Below are 25,000 nucleotides of genomic sequence, written 5' to 3' on the forward strand. Positions count from 1 at the left end.
GGCCTCCCCACACCAGAGCGCCAATCATCATCCCAACGTACACTAGCAAACCTGTGGGACAAACAAACACACACACACACACACACACACAAACACACACACACACACACACACACACACACACACACACACACACACACACACACACACACACACACACACAACACATTCAGAGTACAGGCAATGTCTACACAGGGGCCTACACAAATCTATACAATGATTGAAATTTGGACCTACAGTTTATATATATGAATAATAATTTTACTGTTGCTATATTAATATCAACAATTGCAGCAAAAATATATTATAGAGGCTATGTTAGGTGAGGTTTGGTGACATTTGGTTAGGTTAGGTTAAGTTTGGTTAGGTTTGGTTAGGATGGGTTACATTTGTTTTGGTTAGGTTTGGTTAGGTTAAGAAGATAGGTGAAGTTACATTAGGTTTGGGTTGGTTTGGTTAGGCTAGGCTAGGCTAGGCAAGGTTAGGTTTATCTTGGTTTGGTTAAGATAGGTCAGGTTACATTAGGTTTGGTTTGGTTTGATTGGGATTGGTGCACTGCTGTTATTGACCACTAGATGGCAACCCTGTCTTGCTAAACACGCTCCTCTCAACCTAGTACAGGGTGGGCTGTTCAAAAATGTGATAACAGTGACAACAAACACAGACAGACTTGGCAAGAATATCATCAACTGATGATGAGAGTCTGTGGGAGAAACAAGGTCGGCCAGAATTATCTTTTATATTTTATTATGCCATAATATTGTCTCGTACAGGCTTGTTATAAAAGCTATTATGCCATAAATATTTTCAAAAAAGGTTTACAATGCAACCTTTGGAACGCATAACTGCAGTCATTGATTTAAAGATGTATACCAGGCCTAACACACAAAGAATAACAATTATTCTGTTCAAACTTGCATTTTAGGTAATTAATGCATAATTAATTCAGATATTTTTTAGGGTATTTAGCTATGTGGTTACTAAAGACAGTTGAGGAATGATGATGTCAAAGTTTAGAAATGCTCAAGTTATGTCAAACAGCAGATGGTTTGTGACTGAGTGAAGAAGTTTGTTGGAAAGTGAGTGGTGGGATGTAACTGATGTTAGCAGACACTTATACCCAAAGCAGCACAGACTGGCAGCTGTGTGTTGGGGAATCAGATAGTTTCAGTGCAGTGTCCAACATATCCTGTCAATCACGTGAGGAATCTGCCAATCCCCACCCAGCACAGGCCCTGGTCCCACCCTCCACTTTTACTACACAGCTAATCTGCAGGGCTATAAGATGATTAGGGCCGCACGTGTGAGGGGTGGTGTGTGAGGCGGAGTCTGCATTTACCATCATCTTATTTGTACGTGTGTGCGTGTGTGTGTGTGTGTGTGTCTGTCTGTCTGTCTGTCTGTCTGCATGGGCGGATTATGAACTTTCGGGCCCCTGGGCCCAGATGTATTAAGGGCCCCCCACTAATTGTCGTATATGTGGGAGGAGGGGTTTGGGGGCCCTCCCCCAGAAAATGTTTCATTTGTTTGATGTGATTTCCTGTATTCTGGTGCATTTTGGGGATGGCCAATACTAAATTTAATCAGATTCATAGCCTACATCCTGATTTGTTGATACTGAGGCAATGATTCCATGCAAAGGCTTGGGCTTCAGGGCCCCCTGACCCCTTGGGACCCTGGGCCTGGGCCCGGTAGGCCCGTGCAGTAATCCATCCCTGTCTGTCTGTCTGTGTCTGTTTGTAGACTATGCAAGTATGTGTGTACATTTGCATGTGTGCAATTGTCTATGTGTGTGAGTATGAGTGTGTGCGTGAGGGAGTGTGTGTGTGTGTGTGTGTGTGTGTGTGTGTGTGTGTGTGTGTGTGTGTGTGTGTGTGTGTGTGTGTGTTTGTGTGTGTGTGTGCATGTATGTGTGAGTGTCCTTTCTTGCAACTGACCACAGGCCATTCACCATGACAGAAAGGAGCAACACGCTAAGAGATGTGTCATGAGAGGGTAATCTTTAGAGGAGATACTGAATTCAGCCCTATTCAGCACAGGCCAGGTGCCGGAGAGGCGATCTGGTGAGATCTAAATAAAGACTGGCCCAGTGTAAGTCCCAGTGATCTCGCCTACATCGTTTCCAGCAGAATGACTGAAGGAAAACAGAAGGACAGTGTTTGCTTTTGGCTTTTTCTCTGCTAGACCTCACCATCACCATTACCTACCTATTATTGCTTCCCAATGTGTTGAACAGAGTGTATTTCATATTATTTACTTTTCAGAGGTAAATGTATGCAAACTAAGCCAGACTGTGGTCAAAATGGCTTCCGTTTCAGTCAAATAGCTATAGTTTCAGTTTGAGGTTTTGCATATGTTATTGACATTTACTGTTAACATTTACATATTATCAGTAATGGAGATAAGTGTCACTTTGCTAACAATAGACCTTATACCTTCGGTTGATTATTGGCTATCAGAAATTAAATATATGTTTTCAGTTGGCAATATATTCTTCATAGTGCTATGAGGGATCACCAGAAATATAATACTTATTTACTGATACATCTACTTTATTTCAGGAGTAACTATTTTTGGCAACAGATTACAACTCATTTTGAGAATAAAGAACCAGAGCTTCCAAGCTGGAATAAATAGCTACCACCCCAACACATGAGCTACAACAGCTTTTACTTTAATTATCAACTATTAATTCAGCACTCCTTTATCATTCCCAGAGCTGTTTTACATGCACATTTAAACAGGTGGCTGTAACAGCAATATACATATGGGTTCCATTTGGATCTAATTTACCTCACTGACTTGTGCTTTGGTACAGTCTATCAAAGTGCTTTAGTCATGGAACATCTCTGCTGATGTACAGTAAAGCATGTTGTGATCTTTCCCCTCTTTAGGGTAATGTCCTGTGCCACATTTACCCAGTGTGCCCTGTTTCTGCTAACATCCTGTGTGCCATGCTTACCCAGCATGCCCTCTGTCTCTGCCAGCTTACCCAGTGTGCCCTCTGTCTCTGCTAACTTCCTGTGTGTCACACTTACCCAGCATGCCCTCTGTCTCTGCTAACATCCTGTGTGCCATGCTTACCCAGCATGCCCTCTGTCTCTGCTAACTTCCTGTGTGTCACACTTACCCAGCATGCCCTCTGTCTGCTAACATCCTGTGTGCCATGCTTACCCAGCATGCTCTCTGTCTCTGCTAACATCCTGTGTGCCATGCTTACCCAGCATGCCCTCTGTCTCTGTCAGCTTACCCAGTGTGCCCTCTGTCTCTGCTAACATCCTGTGTGCCACGCTTACCCAGCATGCCCTCTGTCTCTGCTACCCTGCCACCTTCCTGTGTCACACTTACCCAGCATGCCCTCTGTCTCTGTTAACTTCCTGTGTGCCACACTTACCCAGCCTGCCCTCTGTCAATGCTAACTTCCTGTGTGCCACACTTACCCAGCATGCCCTCTGTCTCTGCTAACTTCCTGTGTGCCATGCTTACTCAGCATGCCCTCTGTCTCTGCTAATATCCTATGTGCCACACTTATCCAGCATCTCTGTTTGTGCCACATTAGCCAGCCCCTTGGCTCGTCTCTGCTAGCATCTTGCGCCACACTTACCCAGCATGCCCTTGTCAGCGTTGGATAGGCACATATCCTTCTCGGCGCTGGGCAGCACGAAGCCTACCACGAAGCACTCGACGCCGTCAGACATGAGCGCCAGGCCGAGCACGGTGAAGAGCTGCCACTGGAAGCGCCCGTGGCCGCACTCCTCCATGATGGTCTCGTACTGCTCGGGCAGCTGCTCCTCCTCGGCCTCCAGCTCCGCCTCCTTGGCCTTCCGCCGGGCCTCGGCCCTCGCCGCGCGCCGCGCCGCCTTGATCTCGTCCGGGTGCGGCACGCCCTGGTACTCGCCCTCGTACATGGCCTCGTCGTCGTCGGCGCCCTCGGTGGCATCGCTGCGCGCGTCCTCGTCCTGTTGCGGGTAGTCCGCCTGGTAGCCGTAGCCATCGGCCTGGCCCGTGCCCTCGCCGTAGTTGGGGTAGGCCTCGCCCTGCGGCTGGGTCATGTTGTTCTGGTACGGGTCGTCCATGTTGACTTCAGCTCAGGAGGACCAGGTCAGAAGCGGGGGGACAGACAGTGGCGCTAAGATCGAGACTCTATCAGCATAATCCACTACAGTCTCTCAGGCCTCTGCTTCCTCTCTCTCTCTCTGGCACGGGCAGGTGGTACAGGCTCCAGTGGGCACTCAGTGCTTTTCAGAGGCTGAGGCTGATGCGTTTCTGTGGCTTTTCTTGCTTGAGATGAAGTTCTAGCATGGGTGACCGCAGATTATCACAGTCCTTTGTGCGTTTTTGTGCAAGGCCACATTCTGAACCTGACAGAGGAAACAGAGGAATTGAAAAATAACAACCGGTGAAAAAAAAGTTTTTTTTTTCTAAAAAGAAACAAAATATGATGAATCATCAACTTCCACCTAGTCTGGGAGAGGTTCCAGCTAGCTGTCAACACCCAGTAATTAATTCAGCCCAGCCTGGTAGACGTGTCAGTGTAAACATCAGTCATTTTGTTTACATTCACAGCTCCATCCAGCGTGCACATTCACCATTCACCCTTCATTTCTCTCTCGTTCCCTGAGGATCATATGAAAAGCAGTGCACAATCGCTGGGCCCAAACCCCGGCTACAACTCTGCTGAAAATGCATAATGATAATAATAATAATGCCGTTAGCGCTCAATCTGCATGGTCATTATGTAACTGAATAGACTCCTACACCATGATGGCTGCTTTCCAGGAACTGTGCGTCCCGTTTACACTACTAGACTGGCTCTCTCTTTTTTTTCTTTCCTCACACATGCACACCACGCATACACGGTCACACACATGCTGAACACACATGCACACAACCAGATACACAGACACACACATGCACACAACCCCATACACGGGGACACACATGCACACAACCCCATACACGGGGACACACATGCTGAACACACATGCACACAACCAAATACACGGGGACACACATGCACACAACCCCATACACGGGGACACACATGCACACAACCCCATACACAGACACACACACACATGCACACAACCCCATACACAGACACACACACATGAACACACATGCACACAACCCCATACACGGGGACACACATGCTGAACACACATGCACACAACCCCATACACAGACACACACACATGAACACACATGCACACAACCCCATACACAGACAGACACACACATGCACACAACCCCATACACAGACACACACACATGAACACACATGCACACAACCCCATACACGGGGACACACATGCTGAACACACATGCACACAACCCCATACACGGGGACAAACATGCACACAACCCCATACACAGACACACACACATGCACACAACCCCATACACAGTCACACACACATGAACACACATGCACACAACCCTATACACAGACACACACATGCACACAACCCCATACACGGGGACACACAAGCACACAACCCCATACATGGTCATACACACATGAACACACATGCACACAACCCCATACACGGGGACACACATGCACACAACCCCATACACAGGGACACACATGCACACAACCCCATACACGGTCATACACACATGAACACACATGCACACAACCCCATACACGGGGACACACATGCACACAACCCCATACACAGACACACACATGCTGTACATGCATACATACCAACAAATACAGTATATACATACTTACGTGCACACACACACATATACCAATGCCCACACACACACAGAGACAAACAGATAGACAGACAACCCCCCCCCCCCCACACACACACATACACACACAGTATCTGATTAGCTCAGTAGCTCTTTGTGAGTATGTTTGTACTTCATCAGTCTTGGATCAGTTCCAGCTCCAAAGCAAACTCAAGCCACTTCTTACACACAGCCTTTCTGATCTTCTTCTAAAGTTGTGTAGATTTTCAGCTTCTACGTTTATTGGTGTACATGTCCATCCCCATGCGCACTACAGGCAACAAGAGCCCATCCTGAGGCCCTAAGAGAACTTTCTTTCCCCCTCCAGTCCGAAGCAACTTACCCAGACAACCCGGAAACAGTCAATCAGTATTTATAGAATTATTAATTAATTATTGATTGAATTAATTATTGTTTTTGTTTAATGTGTTATTGAGCTGTTGTTGTGGTGTTTTGTTAATTGTAGTTTAACCTGAAATCTGCTCCCCACCTCAGGCAGTTCTGAGAAGATAATCTGGCAGTCCCCTCTCTCTCTCTCTCTTTCCCGTGGCACTGCCTAATATAGCTCTGATGCTGTTGGAGGATGCCATTTTGATGTGTGGTTGAGTTTGGTGAACAGTAGAGCCTGTTCTCGGGGGTTTCCCCGGCCCTCAGTGCCCAGACCCAACCCCCACTCACCAAACACACACACACACACACACACACACACACACACACACACAAACACACACACAATCACACATTCATATTCACACACTGACATTCACACACACACACACACACACACACACACACACACACACACACACACACACCACCTCATCACCACAGCTACCGAGTGTGTTTGAGGCGCAAACTCGGAGAAGGGCAGTGGGAAGCACACACAGGGTGCATTCCCAGGCCTGGCAAATTTAGTCTGGAGAACAGCACATAGCTCGCATTATTAGGCTTGCACAGATTCCACATCCACAGCCGAGGAGAGCCAGGGGGAGCAAGAAAAGAGAGAGAGAGAGAGAGAGAGAGAGAGAGAGAGAGAGAGAGAGAGAGAGAGAGAGAGAGAGAGAGAGAGAGAAAGAGAGAGAGAGAGAGAGAGAGAGAGCAAGGGGCAAGAGAAAGAGAAACAGAAATCGCTTATGAGGACTGTAAACACTGCTGAAAGAATTCAATGTTTTTTCAGGGGCCTTTAACATTGGTCACCAAATATGGTGTTCATAACTGAATCATAAATTGTTTCATGTTGCTTGTATTCTCCTATTAGAATAACAGGAAACTTGTGATGCTTTTTATGATAAAAAAAGAACATCAACAGGGTTCCCCTCCCATATGTAAATATCTGTGTGTGTGTGTGTATGTGTGTGTGTCAAAGGGTTCAATGGGACATTTCAATGCCAAAGTAAGTCAGAATGTTTTCTGTGACAACTCAACTGCGTCTGAAAAATCTTTCTTGGGAAAACATGCAACATGGCATCACTGCATTATAGAAAAAGAAACATGAAAAACTCTGCAGGGGAACCTCAGTGTTCATCACATCACTCATGCCATGGCATTGGCTCTACCCTGTTAACCTGACCGTCATGGCAGCACAGATGGGGTTAACGGCAGTTTGGCATTCTCCATTTGGTACACAGGAAGGGGCGAACATGTTCCATGGGGTCGGCAGGCTGTTAGACGGGCATTTGAGGATAGCCATCCCATTCCAACTAGCCAGCCAGACTGGGCTGACAGTCAGACAGACATTTCAGCCGACTAATGCTTTGTAAAAAAGCTTTTGAGAAAGGTTTCCAGTGGCCTGCTATCAATCAATGCAGATAAGAGCTCCAGTTTAATCCATCTTAAAAATATGGAGTAATTACTTTCCATATGCCGTCACATATCACTTCATAACGCAGCTTGAATGTGAAGAAAAATATGCAGACTTCAGATTTATGTTGAAATGGCTAGGACAATAGTGTGAGACGAGGTTTGTCTGCTAACAGTGGAGACAGACGAGGCCATTGTGTGTCAAAACGTACACAATCATAATGGCACCATCTGGGCCTTACCAATCACCTGTATTGATCGCCCGCTCGGTTTATCCAGGGAGGTTAATTGGGTAGGTTTGTGTGAAAATCGACCGCATGTGCGGTCGAAACGCACTAATCAGCTTAAGATCTTACTCTCACTTCAGCAGCGCTGCACGGCGCAGACGACACGGCGCGAGGCGTTGCTACCGGTGACGGTGACTCGTCTGACCGTTTAATGGGGATTTGGTGAAACTAAAGTGACTGAGAGATCGCAGATATGATGTCTCAATTCAGGCTGCATTTAGGCGAGAGATGTGTCAGGACTGAGGCTGAGTTGAGAAGGATCAAACACTGCAAATATGATTAAAGGCCAATAAAGTTACACTCTCATTTAGTGTAAACAAATATGAGATTACTAGGCATATGTATATATCACATGAGTCAGGGAAATAGGCAGGAATCAGCAGGAATTATACATGTTCCCTTCTCTTTATGCCTCTCTGATGAGGCCTATGAGAAGGCCTTTTGACCCAACGCAAGCGAATTTCCTGTAGATTTTAAAGGTTTCTGTGAAAATGAGGATTCTCTTGATACAGACTAATGGCTTTAGCTTTAATCTTCTTTTTTCAAACCATTCTGTCACTCACACATAAATATGCCATGTCTGCCTCCCTCTCTCCCTCTCTCTCTCTCTCTCTCCTATTCTGTATTCCTCTCTTCCTGTCCACCACACCAGCTGGGGATTACGTAACTTCAGCTCTGTCCTTGGCTTGTCTGATAATTTTGCTTCTCAAAACAGCCTGAATTAAAAAGAGGACCTGGCAGAGTAAATTATGCGATAACTAATAAAGCTTTGGTCAACAACAAAAAAAGTAATGCGAATGTGACATTACTACAGTGAGCTGAATTTATATGCATGGCATGCTGGCAAATGTACAGAAAGTGTGTTGCTGAGCACCAATTTATTTATTTTTTAATAATAAATGCAACGGTTCTTTTTGCTGACAAAATTGGTCACACACAATTATATCTTGCATTGCACATTTTTCTACACATACTGAGCAATGCAGAAGTGGCGGGTTAAAAACAGGCTGACAAGGTATGAGGTATGAGAAACATTGCTTTTTTTTTCTCATCAGGAATCAATTGTCAAGAGAAGGGACAATGAAATGCTCAAGGATGGTAAAAATATGACGTCACTGTTATCATTTCACTTCCCTGTTGATGGGAGACAGAGCACGCAGTATTGGACAGGGCCTGAATGATGTCATAGGGAAAAGGCCAATTGATGTAGGGCATCGTTGAAGGGCACGTTGGTATCGAACCCTCCTCAGAATGGGCTGCCCACCCACCCACGATGGCTGCCCTCGATGCCACCCTAGAGCGGTGTTTACCCAGGTGCCCAGAGAGGGGCCGAGGCCGCCGTGGTCGTTTAATCCCCTCCCCCTCTGGGTGACCTTGGAAAGGTCTAGCAGGACAGGAGGCAAGTGCCCGTGAGAGGCTGGACACACCGAGGTTTGACTCTTTTCAAAAGAACCGGTCAGCTGCTATACCAGCCGTGTGACTTACAACAAAAGTGCTGCTCTTGTCTCAGTCAATAAAAGATAACAGACAAACCTGCGTCCACAGACAAACACTAAGAACTAAGATGTGAGTTGCTACCTGTTGTCATTCTCATGGAAGAGGACAAGGAATGTTAACAAGAAATTAAAAATCTAAAAATTACCTTCCGTGACATACCTAGGAACAAATACTGGGAACTTTATTTTCCAGAGAACGTCATTAAAGTAAAAGTGGTTGTATATATAAGTTATTCCTAAACTTTACTTTAGATTAAGTCAGTGCAAACTATTAACAATATAAAGCCATAATTGACTGTCAAGATGTGGAAATGTAACCATATACCATCAAAAATACTTATACCATGTTTTTTTTGTTTATAGGAGACTTTACACACCTCATAAAAATACCCACGGAGCACTTTTAAAATGGCATCTTTAAACCAACACATGAATGAGTATAGAAAGTGCACTTACCAGATCTTGCATTCCCCCTGGCACAAGCTGGCGAGCGAGCAGAGTTTTTGCTAAAAATGGAGGAGAACACGAAACGGTCGGGGAGAGACAGAGATCCACGTAAAGGTAGTTTCAGAAGGCAAGCCCTACATGTCACCTTAGCAGCGGTCGACTCGGCACGCCACAGGATTACCGGGCGACCTCACGATCCCTCATCTCATCCCCAGCTGACTCCCCCCATGCCTGGATACTCTCTGGCCTAGTGGTAGAGTCCAGGCCAGCTTACACTCACACACACACACACACACACACACACACATACAAATACACACACACACGCATGCACACACACACACACACACACACACAAATACACACACACCGGCTACCGGAACAGGAAATACCCAGTGGGGTGTGTGTGGGTGTAGGTGGGGGGGAGAGTCTGTTGAGATGAGTATGATGAGTGTTGTTTTATGCTTTTGTTTTTGTCCATGTTGAATTGATCCATGTTTGAGTGTTGAGTGACTGCTCTTGGGCCCACATATACTGAATGTGCTGCTCTCTGTGTCCATTTTCTTGCTCCCTACTGTATTATTAAAGCAAGATCTTGCATCAGTCCATTCAAATGGACTGAAAAGCACAAGCATACTCAGTAATTGTACATTACAAAAACAAATAAAAAACATCAATTGTCAGACATTATTACAGAGAATGTTTAGTCTCTCTCACACACATTACTCAGCCCTGCTTGTTTCCCCCAGTAAAAAGGCTAATTTCGCTAGCTGTGAAAGCCAGTCTCAACTAACAGCTTCCTTAATCCACTGGCCACTCTCTATCTAATGAGTCACTTCTATACAGTATGCACTCACGGACACCCTACTCATGTCATAAAATAGCCCTCTGACACTTGAGATGGGATGCCTTTAAGGTAATCTACAGTGTATATGTCGTTGTTACAAAAGCTCATGAGATATGAGTGATAAAATCCTGGGCAGATCTCCCCTCGACCGTCGTCGTGTCCCCCCCCCCCCCCGGCAGAGTTGGTTTGTCCTGCTGTGGGACATCATTGTAGAGAGTAGATGTCTTGCACAGGGGTAAATCTCTGCTTAATCCCAAGGCCAGATAATTCTGGAGCAAAGCGGATTAGCTCCGCCCAGAGAGGAGCCATTGGCTAAATTTAGATCAAATGTTCTATGTCTATTTACTATGCCCCTCCCCTCTTTTTTAAACCCACCCCCTTCACCAACCAGTGATCATCTGTTGTGTACATCACATCCATCCATAAGCCATTGGTCATCTCCAGTGTCCATCACATCGATTGATCAATCACTGGTCATGTTTGACATATTAAAGTGAATGTTTGGGTTTACTGAAGGCAGTAATGGAAGTTGATTGGGACAGTGAGGAGACCATGTTATCAGCTGTATGACATCCATGCACTCCCTAAACCATTTTTGTTGAATAGTTATTGTGATGTTGTTACTTTATATAGTGTAAATTTCCTGTTAAAATAGTCATTTGACATTGAGTAAAAAATCAGTGAAAACAACGTTCATCCAGTATTAATTAACTCTTCAGCCAGAGCAAAGAGAATGTTAACCTGAAATAAGCGGCCCTGCCAATATTTAAACCTCCATCACAGAGACGAACTTCCTGGTTTCCCTATTTTGTGTATACCTGTGGTTCCTCACTCCCCTGCCCTTCATTTCCTGTCAGCGCGTCCTCTGTCCCCGAGGGATTATCGTCTCCGGTGGGGGAATCGCACGACTGCACAACACAGAGCTGGAGATGGGCTGCCGAGGAGAGTGATTGACAGGTGCTGCCATAGTGACAGGGATATCTGTATGAGAAGTCCAAGGGAACATTGAGTGAAGGAAGTTGTAGAGATGTTTCTAAAAGATTGGCAAATACAGTTTTAGCTACTGTTTTTTACATAGTACTTTCCACTCTATGTAGGCTACTATATTTGTGATGTTGGGCGGTGGTAGCATAGTGGCTAAGGAGCTTGGCTAGCTTGCAGTAGCCTGAAAAAAAAATGTGGGTTCAATTCCCAGCTTCGACCGTTGTGCTCTTGAGCAAGGCACTAAACCCTGAGTTGCTCTGGAGAGAATGGCCCTTGTAATGTAATTGACATAAGTCACTTTGGATAAAAGCGTCTGCTAAATGAATAAATGTAAATGTCTTGGAAATGCTTGTATCTGCTCTTCATCTATGATGTTCACTTTGGTCTTTTTATGGTGCCTGCATGTTTGAGAAAAGTTTGATAGTGAAGTAGAGATTCATCATAAATAAGAGTGGATTACACAATTCAGATAGATCTGTGATTGTCTTATGTGTGGGTTAGTTACTTTAGTCTTGTAGCTGAATGACTTCATGTAGAAACAGACTTTCCTGCCTGAGGGGAGGGTAGTCTACAGCAGTAATGAAAAGCAGGAGCCGTCAAGTGTAATCCTATGGGATTGTGTGAATGGGGAACGGATGGAAGAGGATGCGGAGGTGTGTGTGTGTGTGTTTGTGTGTGTGTGTGTGGAGGACCTCTCTGACCTCGTCAAATCCCCCTCAACAGATTTTCTCCTGGACAGGGTGGGGTGGGGAGTGTGTGTGTATGTGTGTGTGAAGGTTGGGGAGCCTTTGTCTGTCTAAACACAACTGACAGTAAACATGCAGACATGCAGCACACCACAGAACAACAAAGACTCTGTGTCTAATTCTATACTTCAAATGATGCCTCCTCTCATTTTCTGCATTTTATTTTCCTTTTACTGTTGTGCTTACATCTTTAAGTTAACATGTATATTCTGCTTCTACTACAGTAAATGTTTTTTATGTGCTATAAATACATATTCCTTAACTTCTTTCATCTGACAGAGAGCCCTTGTGTATGACTCTTTCATATACGTATATACACACACACACACAAATATTCACATATACAGGACAGGAACAATGACAGGACTGTGTGAGAGACTGATCCCAGTGCAGTTGACAGTGCAGCAGCTAACTGACAAGTGGGTTGGGTTATTTCATCTCTTCCACATGTTCACCCTCTCTTATTGACGAGTGGGTTAGGTTATCTCCTCTGTTCGACTCTCTCACCCAACTGACGAGTGGTTTAGGTTGGTGGTTTATCTCCTCTGTTCAACTCTATAACCTCTCTGACTGCGTTTCCTCTTACCTGATTAGGCGTCTCCTTATCCCCCCTTCTCCTGTCCCTGCAGCGCTGCTATTTACGGGACCTTTAAAGACGGATAGCAGGCCTGCTGAATGTCGACCAGGAGGGGAACTCCCCTTTCCCCTTGCTCACTCCCTCACTACAACCTATGCAATGGGTGCTGAAGTTATTTTTTATTTAATAAGGGGGAAGTGTGAACATAAATTACAAGAACAAAACATCTTAGGTGTCACACCTGTCTGCTATATTAATACAAAGTTTCTGGACTATGATAACTAAAGTCAGAAACAATGGAAAATTGTATACTGTTTTGCCATTTTGCATCTAGGGAATACTTTGGGAAAATTGGCCAACATATTTTCCATTTTGAATAAGATCCCGTCAGTGTACATGGAACTCACAATATCGGCTGCGAAACAGCACTAAAACAGCCATCTTAGACATAGGCCTACCGTACACATCGTTCATGTCTTTATCAGGTTCCGTGTAATGACTACTGCCCTGTAAATAGAAGAACCGCGCCATCTAGTGTTGGATTAATGTAGCGGACAGAGCTACAGGTCCATGTTAGATGCATGTCGTTTTTTTTTACTGCATTATTAGTTTCCCCCTTTGATTGTTTTGATTAAACAGGTCTGTTTTTATAATGATGACATAGCCTAGACAACAGCTCAAATAGCCTAGCCTATCATAAGTTCATCATGTGGAAAACGACATCCTCCAAGTGCTCATAACTCACCTCAACATGAAAAAGTCACCTCTCTTTCTTTTTGCGCACAACTGCCAACTGCTTCTGTCTCCCTCTTTGATCAGTGCCAGTTGTGTTTGCCAGTGGCTACACCCCCTTCCCTTTAGAAGACTTTTTCTCGACGCAAGTGCTTCAACTTACAAAACGGCTGTTGTTACGGGACAAAGACTGCAATGTCCTCTTTTGTGCCATGCTTGTTTCCTGTCTCTCTGGCTTGGCAGCGGAGTGCCGCGGCCGAGCCCCGGGCCTAACGTTAGGATTCCCCGCACGTCCCCCCCTCCTACTGCGGTGGCAAACGTGTTCAAGTGCTGCTCAGCGTGACGGAGTGCACAGCCTCTTTTCTCTCTCGCTTCCTATTTATCTAATTCCAGAACGAGAGACCGAAAAAAACAGTCCTTCATGCGTTTGCCAGAGCCTTTGAATCTGCTTAGAAGAAATTAAAAATCAACACCAGCAAAACAGCAAACAAACAAAAACCTGATATATTATTTGGACTGAGCATTTCAAATAATTTACAGATATGAATATCTTAAAAATAGAAAATAAACTGTTGACTTAAAATAACTAGGCCTAGGTATAATGTTATCTCCTAAAATGTAGGTCGCAATGGCAACAATTCAATCATGTGCCATTACGTCGACAGTTCACATGTAGGCTAGGCCTAGAATCTAATCATAAAACGGTCCTCCACCTGCTGTTGCCTGGCTACCCGCACTCCTCTCATTCGCCACTAGAGTTCTGTATAGCCTACCGCCAAAGTGAGGTAGCCCCTACATCAAAGGCCTTTGTGTCGGCTGGTAGCCTAGGCTACATTCATTGAAAGACTATTTAATTTGTAAACTTACAAATAAATATGCAACATTTGAATGTTTAGTTTCAGAGTAGGCTATCCACTCTCGGCCCATCTCTACTTCTGCACCCCACATTTGATTAAATTGCTAAATAAATGTAGGATAATGGAGAAGAGATTATGATCATTATGTTGATATTTTCTTTTTACACAGTCGCATAGGCGTCACACAGGCGAGTGTTCCCTGTCGCCTAGATGAAACTTGTGGCCAACATATTTGGCCGTTTTGGGGGTAGGCCCGCTGAGAAATGTTCTGTCCCCCTCCCTTTTCTAAACTGCCATCAACCTTCTGTGGGAAGCCGCAGCCATAGCTCCCGCCCACCGCGCAAGGGTTGCCTGTAGAAACCAGAAGCGAGCTGACGCGCTTTCGCGGCAGGTTATCGAGAGCATTCTCCGAGGTGGCCATTCAAAGTTATTATTGGTTCGACATAACCATCCCGTTGCGCACCTGAATACGACTGTTTTCAACAATTGTGTCTGAATGGAAGAGGGTCCCTGTCAAGTTCTGAATTAACGCCACGGATATGTTTCAAAGGAAACACTCACTTTGAGGGCTCCAAAGTTCAAGGTAAGGGGAGCCAACGAACAAGGAGTTCAACGCGACTCAAACAGTGAGACGAAATAGCCTATAGCCTAAAAGTAACAGAATGTCAAGTAACGATATCAGAGAGGATGTCATGTTAACCTTAATGTCGCATTGATGGCACCCGCGGCAGATTTTACAAACATAATTTAAGTAAAAAAAGAAATAAGGCTACAATGTGCAACACTCTGCAAAAACTTTATCGCTAGGTGATTGTTTACTGCTAGCCTACATGCCTGCTTATCGACAGCCCTTGCCATCTCTGGGGACCTAGATGCAGTGTACCGCATTACTGGCTGTTGTGGCGTGTGAATTTCTGCGCAGCTGAATAGCCCACATTATTGTGTCCAACTAACTTCAGTGTGTCAGCAGTCCTGTTGCCCTGCTCCCTCTACTGTAATGGGGGGCCTTGTCTGCCAATAATGTGGTTTCCTCAAACAAGCAGTCAACGGAACAAACAAGCATACAAGAGAGTCCGTGGCAGATTTCCAGCTTCTTACACTGTTTCATCAAATGACTTATGAACAGTTCACGCAGCCTTTCTGACGGTTAAACAATTTACCTCACTCAGGCATCTCTTTTATTGTACAGAAAAAGGATACTATGGAAAAAAGTAGCTTATAACAGTATAACGACAACAAAAACAACAGCACCAGCAATGATACTTTTTGTTTGAAATGGGAAAGAATTTGAGGAGAATTTGCTGTTATCCTAATTAATTTGCTGACCAAGACTTCCTGAAATCTCTGTGGTAGAGAGGTTTAGCACTTATTGGTTTCTTGGCAGAAATACAAAATGTAGCCATGTAGGTCTTCAAAACTATGCAGAAATAAAGTAATTATTTACACAAATGTTGAAAACATAATGACTAACAAAATGATTGCATTCTGGAAAAATAATGCATTCTGAAGTGAGCGGACTTTGTTCTTGGTTCACATTTCCATTTTTTGCACATTCACATGTGTAGGTTGTGTAAACTGTGAGTGATAATGTAACTCGGAGGCTTGGTACAGTATGTTGTCCACAGCACAGTACAACACAGTACAACACAACACAGAACAACACAACACGGCACGGCACGGCACAGCACAGCACAACACAACACAACACAACACAACACAACACAACACAACACAACACAACACAACACGGCACGGCACAACACAACACAATAGCCTCACTGATTGCACAAACATACAACAGCACAAAATCACATCACAACACTACATCCAATGCATAACAAAACACAAAACTCATGTCATAGCAGAACACAGTGTAGGAGAACAGAGCAACAGCACACAGCACAGCACCACAACACCAACTATGAACACCTGTAGGAGAAACACCATCTAAAGACCCACTTTTCTCTTGCGTGCGGGTGTATTCCTCACTGTAATAATCCATATATGGTTGAGTAGTAGCCTATTGAGTGTATAGATTAAAGGTAATGGATGGGAAATAGAGGCCTTTTGAGTGTGTAGATTAAAGGTAATTGATGGGGACTCCAGTCAATGTTCACGGTGACTGACAGACAGAGAGGGCCCTGCGTCACCTGATGATTAGGCCTGCCTGTGCTCTTCTGGTCCCTTCAGAACGCCGGCTCCCCACTGTAATTAAAGGTGTTTTGGAAACACTGGAGCCGTGCGTGCAAGGTCTGTAATAACCTCCTTGCTTTGTGATAGAGCAATGGGCTTTTTGTTTTGGATCCGCAAACCTTACTCTCGTCAACTCGCTCTGACAAAAGGGAACTGAATTTACAACTTGTGGATCTATGAATTATAACAATGCAGTAGTTATAATGTATCAAGCTAAATCTGTAATATTAACATAAAACTTGAATGAAAATTTTATAGAAAGGCACCTCATTGGATGAACTGCATAGAATTGCATCTGATTGGAAACGCTTCAGGCAGACTCCACATGAGTGCCATTGGCTGAGTATCATGTACTTTAAATAACAAACACTGAACCAAATCAGATGGCTGTATGCAGAAGAAGTGATTGATGAGTTAGATGAAATGTTGGAAGAAGTGTAAGTGTTAGTGGTATGATGACCAGAAAAAAAGCTTTTGTCAGCCAAAAAAACCTCTTGATGATACCATTACTTGTAAAGAGGCCAACCCCGCTCCCCCCCCCAAAAAAAAAAAAAAAAAAACGACTGTGAGTTTCAGTTCCCCACTCACTGTTATCTTGTATCTGTTAGGTTTGCTCTTTTTCTGTGTTGTGCCATGGGGGATTAAGGCTGTTTATCAACACACACACACACTTTATACCTGCTGACTCCTAATAACACATCCCAACCAAATAATTTTGTTAGTGATTCGTGCACTTTCTTTCACATGTGGGGTTCAGAATTGCCAGTGACAAGGTGGCAATAGCTTAGCAATGCTGAAGTGACCAGTCGGTGGACAGTTTTGTGGATTATTGCTGTTGTTGCTGTTGTGTTGTGTTGTGTTGTGTGTCATTCTGTGCTGGTCCAGAAGGACTAGTGTAACCAGACTGCTACGTTGTGTTCTGCAGGACCTGGTGGCTGGGTTGTTGGGTTATATTGTGTTGTGTTCTGCAGGACCTGGTGGTTGGGTCGTTGGGTTATATTGTGTTGTGTTCTGCAGGACCTGGTGGCTGGGTCGTTGGGTTATATTGTGTTGTGTTCTGCAGGACCTGGTGGCTGGGTTGTTGGGTTATATTGTGTTGTGTTCTGCAGGACCTGAGGGCTGGGTCATTGGGTTATATTGTGTTGTGTTCTGCAGGACCTGGTGGCTGGGTCGTTGGGTTATATTGTGTTGTGTTCTGCAGGACCTGGTGGCTGGGTCGTTGGGTTCTATTATGTTGTGTTTGTTTTCTGGAGAGCCGGAGGCTGGAGTACAGTCAGTGAGAATCAGTGTTTGGATTGCTGCCTCGTGTTCTTCAGGGACTTGTGACTGTTCTGTTGTGTTCTGAAGGCTGTAGTTGTCAGAGCACTGTGTGTGTTGTATTCTGCAGGCTGTAGTGAACACACTGTTGTGTGTGTGTGTGTGTGTGTGTTGGTTTCTGAAGGCTGTAGTGAAGGCTGTTGTGTGTGTTGTATTCTGTAGGCTGTAGTGAACATATACGTACAAGCAGCGTATCATCATAAAGAGAAATTTCTCTGCATCACGCTACTTTTTAGGGGAAAGCAAGCTAGCATTATATCATTGATATGGTATAGAATTGTCTCTAAAAGATATGCACAAATATATGTAAATACACAAATATAAATATACAAATATACAAATGTGACGTACAAATACAGAAAGTCATTTGTACAAATATATGTGTATTTGTAAATATATTTTTGACATTTGTAAATAAATGTGTTTGGCTTTTGTGTGGGAGGCGTTGGATCCTGCATTTGTGGATCGCATTTGTGGATTTGTGGATGACGTAATTTTGAGACATTTAAGGTGTGACTTATGTTTAGTTGACGTTATAACAGGTACAGTAAAGTTAGGCTTGCCGGACTTAGTTATACAGTCAGCCACGGACAGCTTGACTGTGACTATGTTCGTGACACAGTAAACTCGAAAGAGCAAAAAATAGGAATGTTATGGTCACCTTAATCCCATGAACACACAGATAACTCTCACACAAACCTTAGTTTTATTCACGTTTGTTCAAAGATTTAGTAACAAATCCGGCGAAACACGGAAGTAAAGCAGCGCCGCCATTACTGCGTTGCCTTGCTGCTAAGGAAGTAGCGAAGTAACGTGTTGGTCCCGTAGGCGGCTGTAGCAGACGTTAGCTGTAGATGCGAAATGTTCTTCTTTTTCTTTAGTTTTTTTAGTACGTATGCTGTGAGGAAGAGCGTGTTGTGTGGTCGGCTGTTTTAACAACAGTACGAAAATACAGGCCTATTAAACCGTTTGTGAAATTCACAAACCTTTGTTGCACTCCCCTCTTCGATGCAGCTCCATAGGTTTTTATTCAATCCAAACGGTCATCTTTCCCCTAAAAGGGGGCGTGTACGTGCAGCACATACAAAGTTCCCTGCAGAGAACACATTGTTTTGTTGTGTTGTGTTGTGTTCTAAAGGCTGCAGAGAACACATTGTTGTGTGTGTTCTGTTGTGTTGTGTTCCGCTTAGACACCTGACCCTGTGAGCTGGCTCCTCCTTCTCCCCTGTGACATCACCTCGTCCTCTTATCTCCTGCCGGCCGGTGCTTGGCCAGAGCCATATTTAGTCCTGCTCGCTAATCAGCGTGTTCTGACCTAGCATGCCATCAGCACCAAGTGTGGACAGCTAGCCTGTACCTTTCTATGGGCCCTCCAATGTGGACATGTGTGGGGTGCTGCTAGGAGACTATCAGGTCCTCCACTGAGCTTTGGGTAAGATTACTATCTTATGTGCTGATTTGTAATTGATGGACTCTTCTTAAAAGTGCTATTGTTAGGCATTGGGGGGGGGGGGGGGGGGGGGGGGGGGCAGATTAAGAAAAGAAGGTTTTGCTCAGTAGAGGGTGGAGGAGGCAAGAATCCTGCGAAGAGGCCTGTGGAATTGGAGGAGGTCAGACAATGTGTGGGAGTTTACCACCGCGGGTGGCGGCTGTGTCGAAAGTGACCAGAGCTTTATCTGTCTTATGGCTGCCCAGCTGTCCAGGTAAACATATCAGGATAGAGGCTGCGCTCCCTGAGGCAGAACTAATACCTCACTCTCATCCCAGATAGAACTGCCAGCCAAGAGCTGAGATGCTTCCATTTACTTAGGGTTTCTTTTTTGGGGGGTTGGTATTTGAGCCCACCGCTTGAAAACAAGTATTTCTGGTGTCCCTGGAAGAGGGACAGGTCATGTTTACAGAGCGAGATAGGATTGCTGGTGTGGACACAGAGCTCCGTCAGCCATGATTGATCCAGCGTGTGTGTGTGTCGGTATCTGTGTATGTGTGTGTGTGTGTGTGTGTGTGTTTGTACGTGTGTGTGTATGTGTGTGTGTGTGTGCGTGTGTTTCTCTGTGTGTGTGTGTGTGTGTGTGTGTGTTTATGTGAGGCCTAGCCATCTTATGCCTGGGCAGTGGGAATGTGGGAAAATTGTTAAGGATAAGAGGGATGTTGAAGAAGGAAAACTATCACTCCACTTTGGAACACCGTGCCATACCCTGTGGAAGGCACTTGACAGGTTCCTCCTACTGTACAAGAGGACTATGACCCAAAGCACATCTCCAAACTATGCAATAACTGTAGAGAAGATGCAGTCCATCTATAATGGAGTGGAATTGTGTGTGTGTGTGTGTGTGTGTGTATGTGTGTGTGTGTGTGTGTGTGTTTCTGTGTGTGTGTGTGTGTGTGTGTCCTTTTGAGCTAAGGCTGGTATAGACTAGCCTAGCATTTGCATTTATTTTTGCTTTATCAGAAGCAACTCCCCTGTGTTGAACGCTTGTGTTTTATCTGTTCCTGGGTAGTTGGACTCATGACCTGGTTATTTGCACAGTCTGGAGAACACTGCCCTGTAGCTGTCTCTCTCTATGCTCCGTTTAGTCTGTTCTCCAGCACGTACAGTAGCTGTGTGTCCCTGTGCTACCAGGACCTATTCTAGAACACATGGTTCTGTAGCTGTGTCTCTGCTACATAGGTCTATTCTAGAACACATGTTTCTGTAGCTGTGTCTTTGCTATATAGGCCTGTTCTAGAACACATGGTTGTGAAGCTGTGTCTCTGTAGACCTATTCTAGAACACATGGTTGTGAAGCTGTGTCTCTGTAGGCCTATTCTAGAACACATGGTTGTGTAGCTGTGTCCAGACCCATATGGACCCTTTCAAGAGAGTTCCATTATCAGCATCATAGTTGGCCCCACAAGACTTCCGTTTTAACATTCCATATGTTATCTTAATGCAGAGGAAGTAGATTGGGGCCCAAATAGAACGTTCAAGCATTGTTTTTGTTTACCTTGTTGAAAGGGTCTATAGATACCCATTGTCGCAACTCTCTATCTATAAGGCTCTGGCTGTGTCTCTGTAGGCCTATTCTAGAACACATGGTTGTGAAGCTGTGTCTCTGTAGGCCTATTCTAGAACACATGGTTGTGTAGGTGTGTCTCTGTAGGCCTATTAATTTTCAAACGGTGTCTCTCTGCTTAGAGCTGGATGTCTATAGTCTATATGTCTATAGTCTATATGTCTTAGTTTGGGGTAGCCGTGGCCTACTGGTTAGCACTTCAGACTTGTAACCGGAGGGTTGCCGGTTTGAACCCCGACCAGTAGGTACGGCTGAAGTGCCCTTGAGCAAGGCACCTAACTCCCCGAGCGCCGCTGTTGTTGCAGGCAGCACACTGCGCCGGGATTAGTGCTTCACTTTACTGTGTGTTCACTGTGTACTGAGTGTGTTTCACTAATTCACAGATCGGGATAAATGCAGAGACCAAATTTCCATCATGGGATCAAAAGAGTATACTCACTTATACTATAGAGCTCTGTCTCTGCTACCTGGGCCCATTCTAGAGCACATGGTTGTGTAGCTGTGTCTCTACATAGGCTTATTCTAGAACACACAGTTTTCTATAGCTGTGTTTTTGTGATGCCCGCAGGCAAACCCATAACTTCATCCCGAGGAGTTGCATCAGTGTGTTACAACATTTGCATGTACTAAGTGCCTATTTTCACTCACATTGGGAAATAAAACTTCTCAGAATGTATATTGCAATAGACTGCATTGCAAAATCAATATCTGTCTCAAGTTTGAAAAAGTCCTGATATACTCAATCCTTCATTGTGTCCCTTTTCAACTCAGCCGAATATTGATTGAATTATTTGTTGTTGATTAATCAATTCATTATTTTACATAATTCACTGTTACGATTAGAAAGATACTGTTGCCAAGCAACTCTGATGCACTGCACCCACCAATACCACTTTAAACATCTCCCATACACAAAACTCAGAAACATTCACCAGTCGGAGGAGCATTAGTTGAAGTAGTAGATTGTTTTGAACACTGTTGTGCTTGGGTGACATAAAGGGCACTCTCATGTGGGGAGCGGTTGTTTTTCTTAGTCGGAATGCCATTGAAATGGTCTGGGTTAATTTCCTTAGAACACTTAACTGCAGCCTGAATGACAGACACAGCTTGAGCTTTGTTATTGGGGAGTGTGTGTGTGTGTGTGTGTGTGTGTGTGTGTGTGTGTGTGTGTGTGTGTGTGTGTGTGTGTGAGAGAGTGTGTGAGCGTGAGGTAAGGGAGTGGTCTCTCTCTCAGCAGGAAGGGATCAGGTGTAAGGAGATGATTATAGGCTGTCCTTCAGCACTTCTCTGCTGGCATCTCTCCTCCTCCTCTCTCCTCTCTTCTCTTCTCCTCTCCTTCCTCTCCCTCTCCTCTCATTTCCTCTTCTCTCCTCGCCTGTTCATCCTATTCTCTCCTCTTTTCTCCTCTCTTCTCTTCTCTTCTCTTTTCTTTACTTTTCTTGTCTTCTCTTCTCCTCTTCTCTTCTCTTCTCCTCTATTCTCTCCTTTTGTTGTCCATCCTTTTCTCATCTTTCCCCGTCCTCTCCTCTCCTGTCCTCCTCTCCTATCATCTTCTCTCCTCTCCTCTCCTCTCCTCTCCTCTCCTGTCCTCCTCTCCTCTCCTCTCCTCCTCTCCTCTCCTGTCCTCCTCTCCTATCCTCTTGTCTCCTCTCCTCTCCTCTCCTCTCCTCTCCTGTCTTCCTCTCCTCTCCTCTCCTCTCCTCTCCTCTCCTCTCCTCTCCTGTCCTCCTCTCCTCTCCTGTTCTCCTGTTGTCCTGTCCTCCTCTCCTCTCCTCCTCTCCTCTCCTCTCCTGTCCTCCTCTCCTCTCCTGTTCTCCTGTCCTCCTGTCCTCCTCTCCTCTACTCTCCTGTCCTCCTCTCCTCTCCTCTCCTCTCCTCTCCTGTCCTCTCCTCTCCTGTCCTCCTCTCCTCTCCTCTCCTATCCTCCTCTCCTCCTCTCTCCTGTCCTCTCCTCTCTACACACTCCCTCTATCCTCTCTGTAGGCTTTGAGTTTCAGTGAAGATGTTCACTGTGCCACAACTGATCTACACACACAACCCTCAGTCCTCATAACACAGTCAGTGACATAGCACATAACACACCCCTAACTCTCTCACACACACAGACACTCACACACACACACACACACACACACACACACACACACACACACACACACACACACACACACACACACACACACACACACACACACATACACACACACACACACACACACACACACACACATGCATAGTACACATAGCATGAAAACACCTCTCTTACCTGATTCTGTGTTAAAAAAACTGAACATTTCCCAAGTGAATACATGCAAAACCACCAAAACCAGCTATATGAAGGACATAGGGGTTTAATCCTCAAAGGCCTTAAAGAAAACTAAGTGCAGTGCTGTCATTGTCCATCCCCCAGTTGTCATTACAGTGATGGTATGCAGACACTTGCTTTGAACACGATGGCCAGTGTTAGGTTACTTTTCAATGTTAAGAGCACCACCGCAGAGTCCCATCCCTTTAACACCCCAACAATGGAGGCGCTGGACCAAAACAAAACAGCCGCAACTATCTCCCCTGTGCAAAGGTGAACCTTAAGCCCTACCCGGCTGAGTATATTACCACTACTCTCTCTCTCTCTCTCTCTCTCTCTCTCTCCCTGTATGTGTCTGTGAGAGAGAGTAATAAAGAGAGAGTGGGAATGTGTGTGTGTGTGTGTGTGTGTGTGTGTGTGTGTGTGTGTGTGTGTGTGAGATTGTGAGTATGTGTGTGTGTGTGTGTGGGAGAGTGTGAGTATGTGTGTGTGTTTGTGTGTGTGTGTGCGCACGTACGTGTGTGTGTGTGTGTGTGTGTGTGTGTGTGTGTGTGTGTGCATATATGTGTATGTGTGTGTGTGTGTGTGTGTGTGTGTGTGTGTGCGTGCAGGTCAGTCTCTGCAGTTGGCCCTAACCCTGACCCTTGTGTGAAACTGCTCTTTGTAGTAGAGATTAGTGAGCAGGATCCCCATAAGAGGGTTCAGTTGGAGAGTTAATTATTAGACCCCCATAGGGGGAGAGGTTAGAGACAGGGTGTGTGTGTGTGTGTGTGTGTGGGGCGGGGGGGGGCACTTAAACCACCACGTCCTAAACACAGTCACACATACACACACAGACACACACACACACACACACACACACACACACACACACACACATACATACACACACATACACTTACACAACCACGCCCCTCTGCCACCCCCCCCCCCCCCCCCCGTTTCCCCAACAGTTAAACATCAAACCCAGTCAGACCCCTCTTTCATTTTCTGAGTCTCCATGTCCCCCCCAAACATCCCCCCCCCCCCCCCACACACACACACACCTCTATCCCTCTTCCTGTGCAGTGCCCCCCCAGAGAGCTCACACAATCACTCACCCATACCTAACTCAGCCCCCCCCCACACACACAGACCGACTCAAGCTGAGGTTTTAACCCTTCACTGCCCACGACCCATGCAGCAGCAGCATGATTTGTCAAGGTTCTTCATTTATTTGTTTATTTGTTTGTGTGTATCAGCTCAGCTGCATACATGAGGTATTGAGAACTGCAAAGTAAGAATGTTAGTGAGGGCAGCCTGTGGCTTGGTGCGTATGATGGTAACATTTTTGAATCTTTACATTTTAGGTCTTTATTTTGGAATTTTTGGATCTTTGGAATATTTAAGTCTTTTGAATTCTTTCTTTGAATGTCGGGAGTCTTTCAGTCTTTGCCTGTTTAGATCTCAGTGTGGATCCCAGCGTAGCACACTGGGTGAAGAGGGAGCCAAACACCAAGGCTGTAGAGGATCCAAAAGCTAAGGCAAAAGATGACAGTTTCCCTTCTTAAAGTAATTGTTGTGGTTTTTTTTAAGCTTTATGCTATATAGACTCTTACAGAATGGGTAGCC

At 45.1% G+C, this 25,000-nt stretch overlaps 2 protein-coding genes across 6 annotated transcripts in view; one reads left to right on the plus strand and one right to left on the minus strand.

The window, feature by feature from the left end:
• sv2ba (synaptic vesicle glycoprotein 2Ba) overlaps window positions 1-14,120 on the minus strand; it is a 24,379-nt gene extending 10,259 nt beyond the window's left edge. Inside the window, exons 1-6 of one of the 4 annotated variants that reach the window (XM_042074277.1) lie at window positions 13,675-14,120; window positions 12,939-13,081; window positions 11,441-11,603; window positions 9,785-9,834; window positions 3,605-4,361; window positions 1-51 (exon numbers count right to left, since the gene is read on the minus strand). The exon at window positions 1-51 is cut by the window's left edge and continues 130 nt beyond it. In XM_042074277.1, coding sequence (XP_041930211.1) covers window positions 1-51; window positions 3,605-4,076 — 523 coding nt within the window. In that variant the 5' untranslated portion in view covers window positions 4,077-4,361; window positions 9,785-9,834; window positions 11,441-11,603; window positions 12,939-13,081; window positions 13,675-14,120. Of the gene's footprint in view, window positions 52-3,604; window positions 4,362-9,784; window positions 9,931-11,440; window positions 11,604-12,938; window positions 13,096-13,674 lie in introns of those variants that run through there. The other 3 variants (XM_042074276.1, XM_042074279.1, XM_042074278.1) reach the window with 3 other exon arrangements.
• Window positions 14,121-14,890: 770 nt separating this feature from the next.
• The window catches only part of si:dkey-172h23.2 (uncharacterized protein LOC393772 homolog), a 57,438-nt gene continuing 47,328 nt past the window's right edge, over window positions 14,891-25,000 (plus strand). Inside the window, exons 1-2 of one of the 2 annotated variants that reach the window (XM_042074257.1) lie at window positions 14,891-15,101; window positions 19,219-19,460. The gene's annotated coding sequence lies outside the window, so the exon portion shown is untranslated. The remainder of the gene's footprint in view (window positions 15,102-19,218; window positions 19,461-25,000) is intronic. The other variant, XM_042074256.1, reaches the window with a different exon arrangement.

The sequence above is a fragment of the Alosa sapidissima genome, chromosome 20 (genome assembly GCF_018492685.1).
Source record: "Alosa sapidissima isolate fAloSap1 chromosome 20, fAloSap1.pri, whole genome shotgun sequence".
Taxonomy (NCBI): Eukaryota; Metazoa; Chordata; class Actinopteri; order Clupeiformes; family Clupeidae; genus Alosa; species Alosa sapidissima.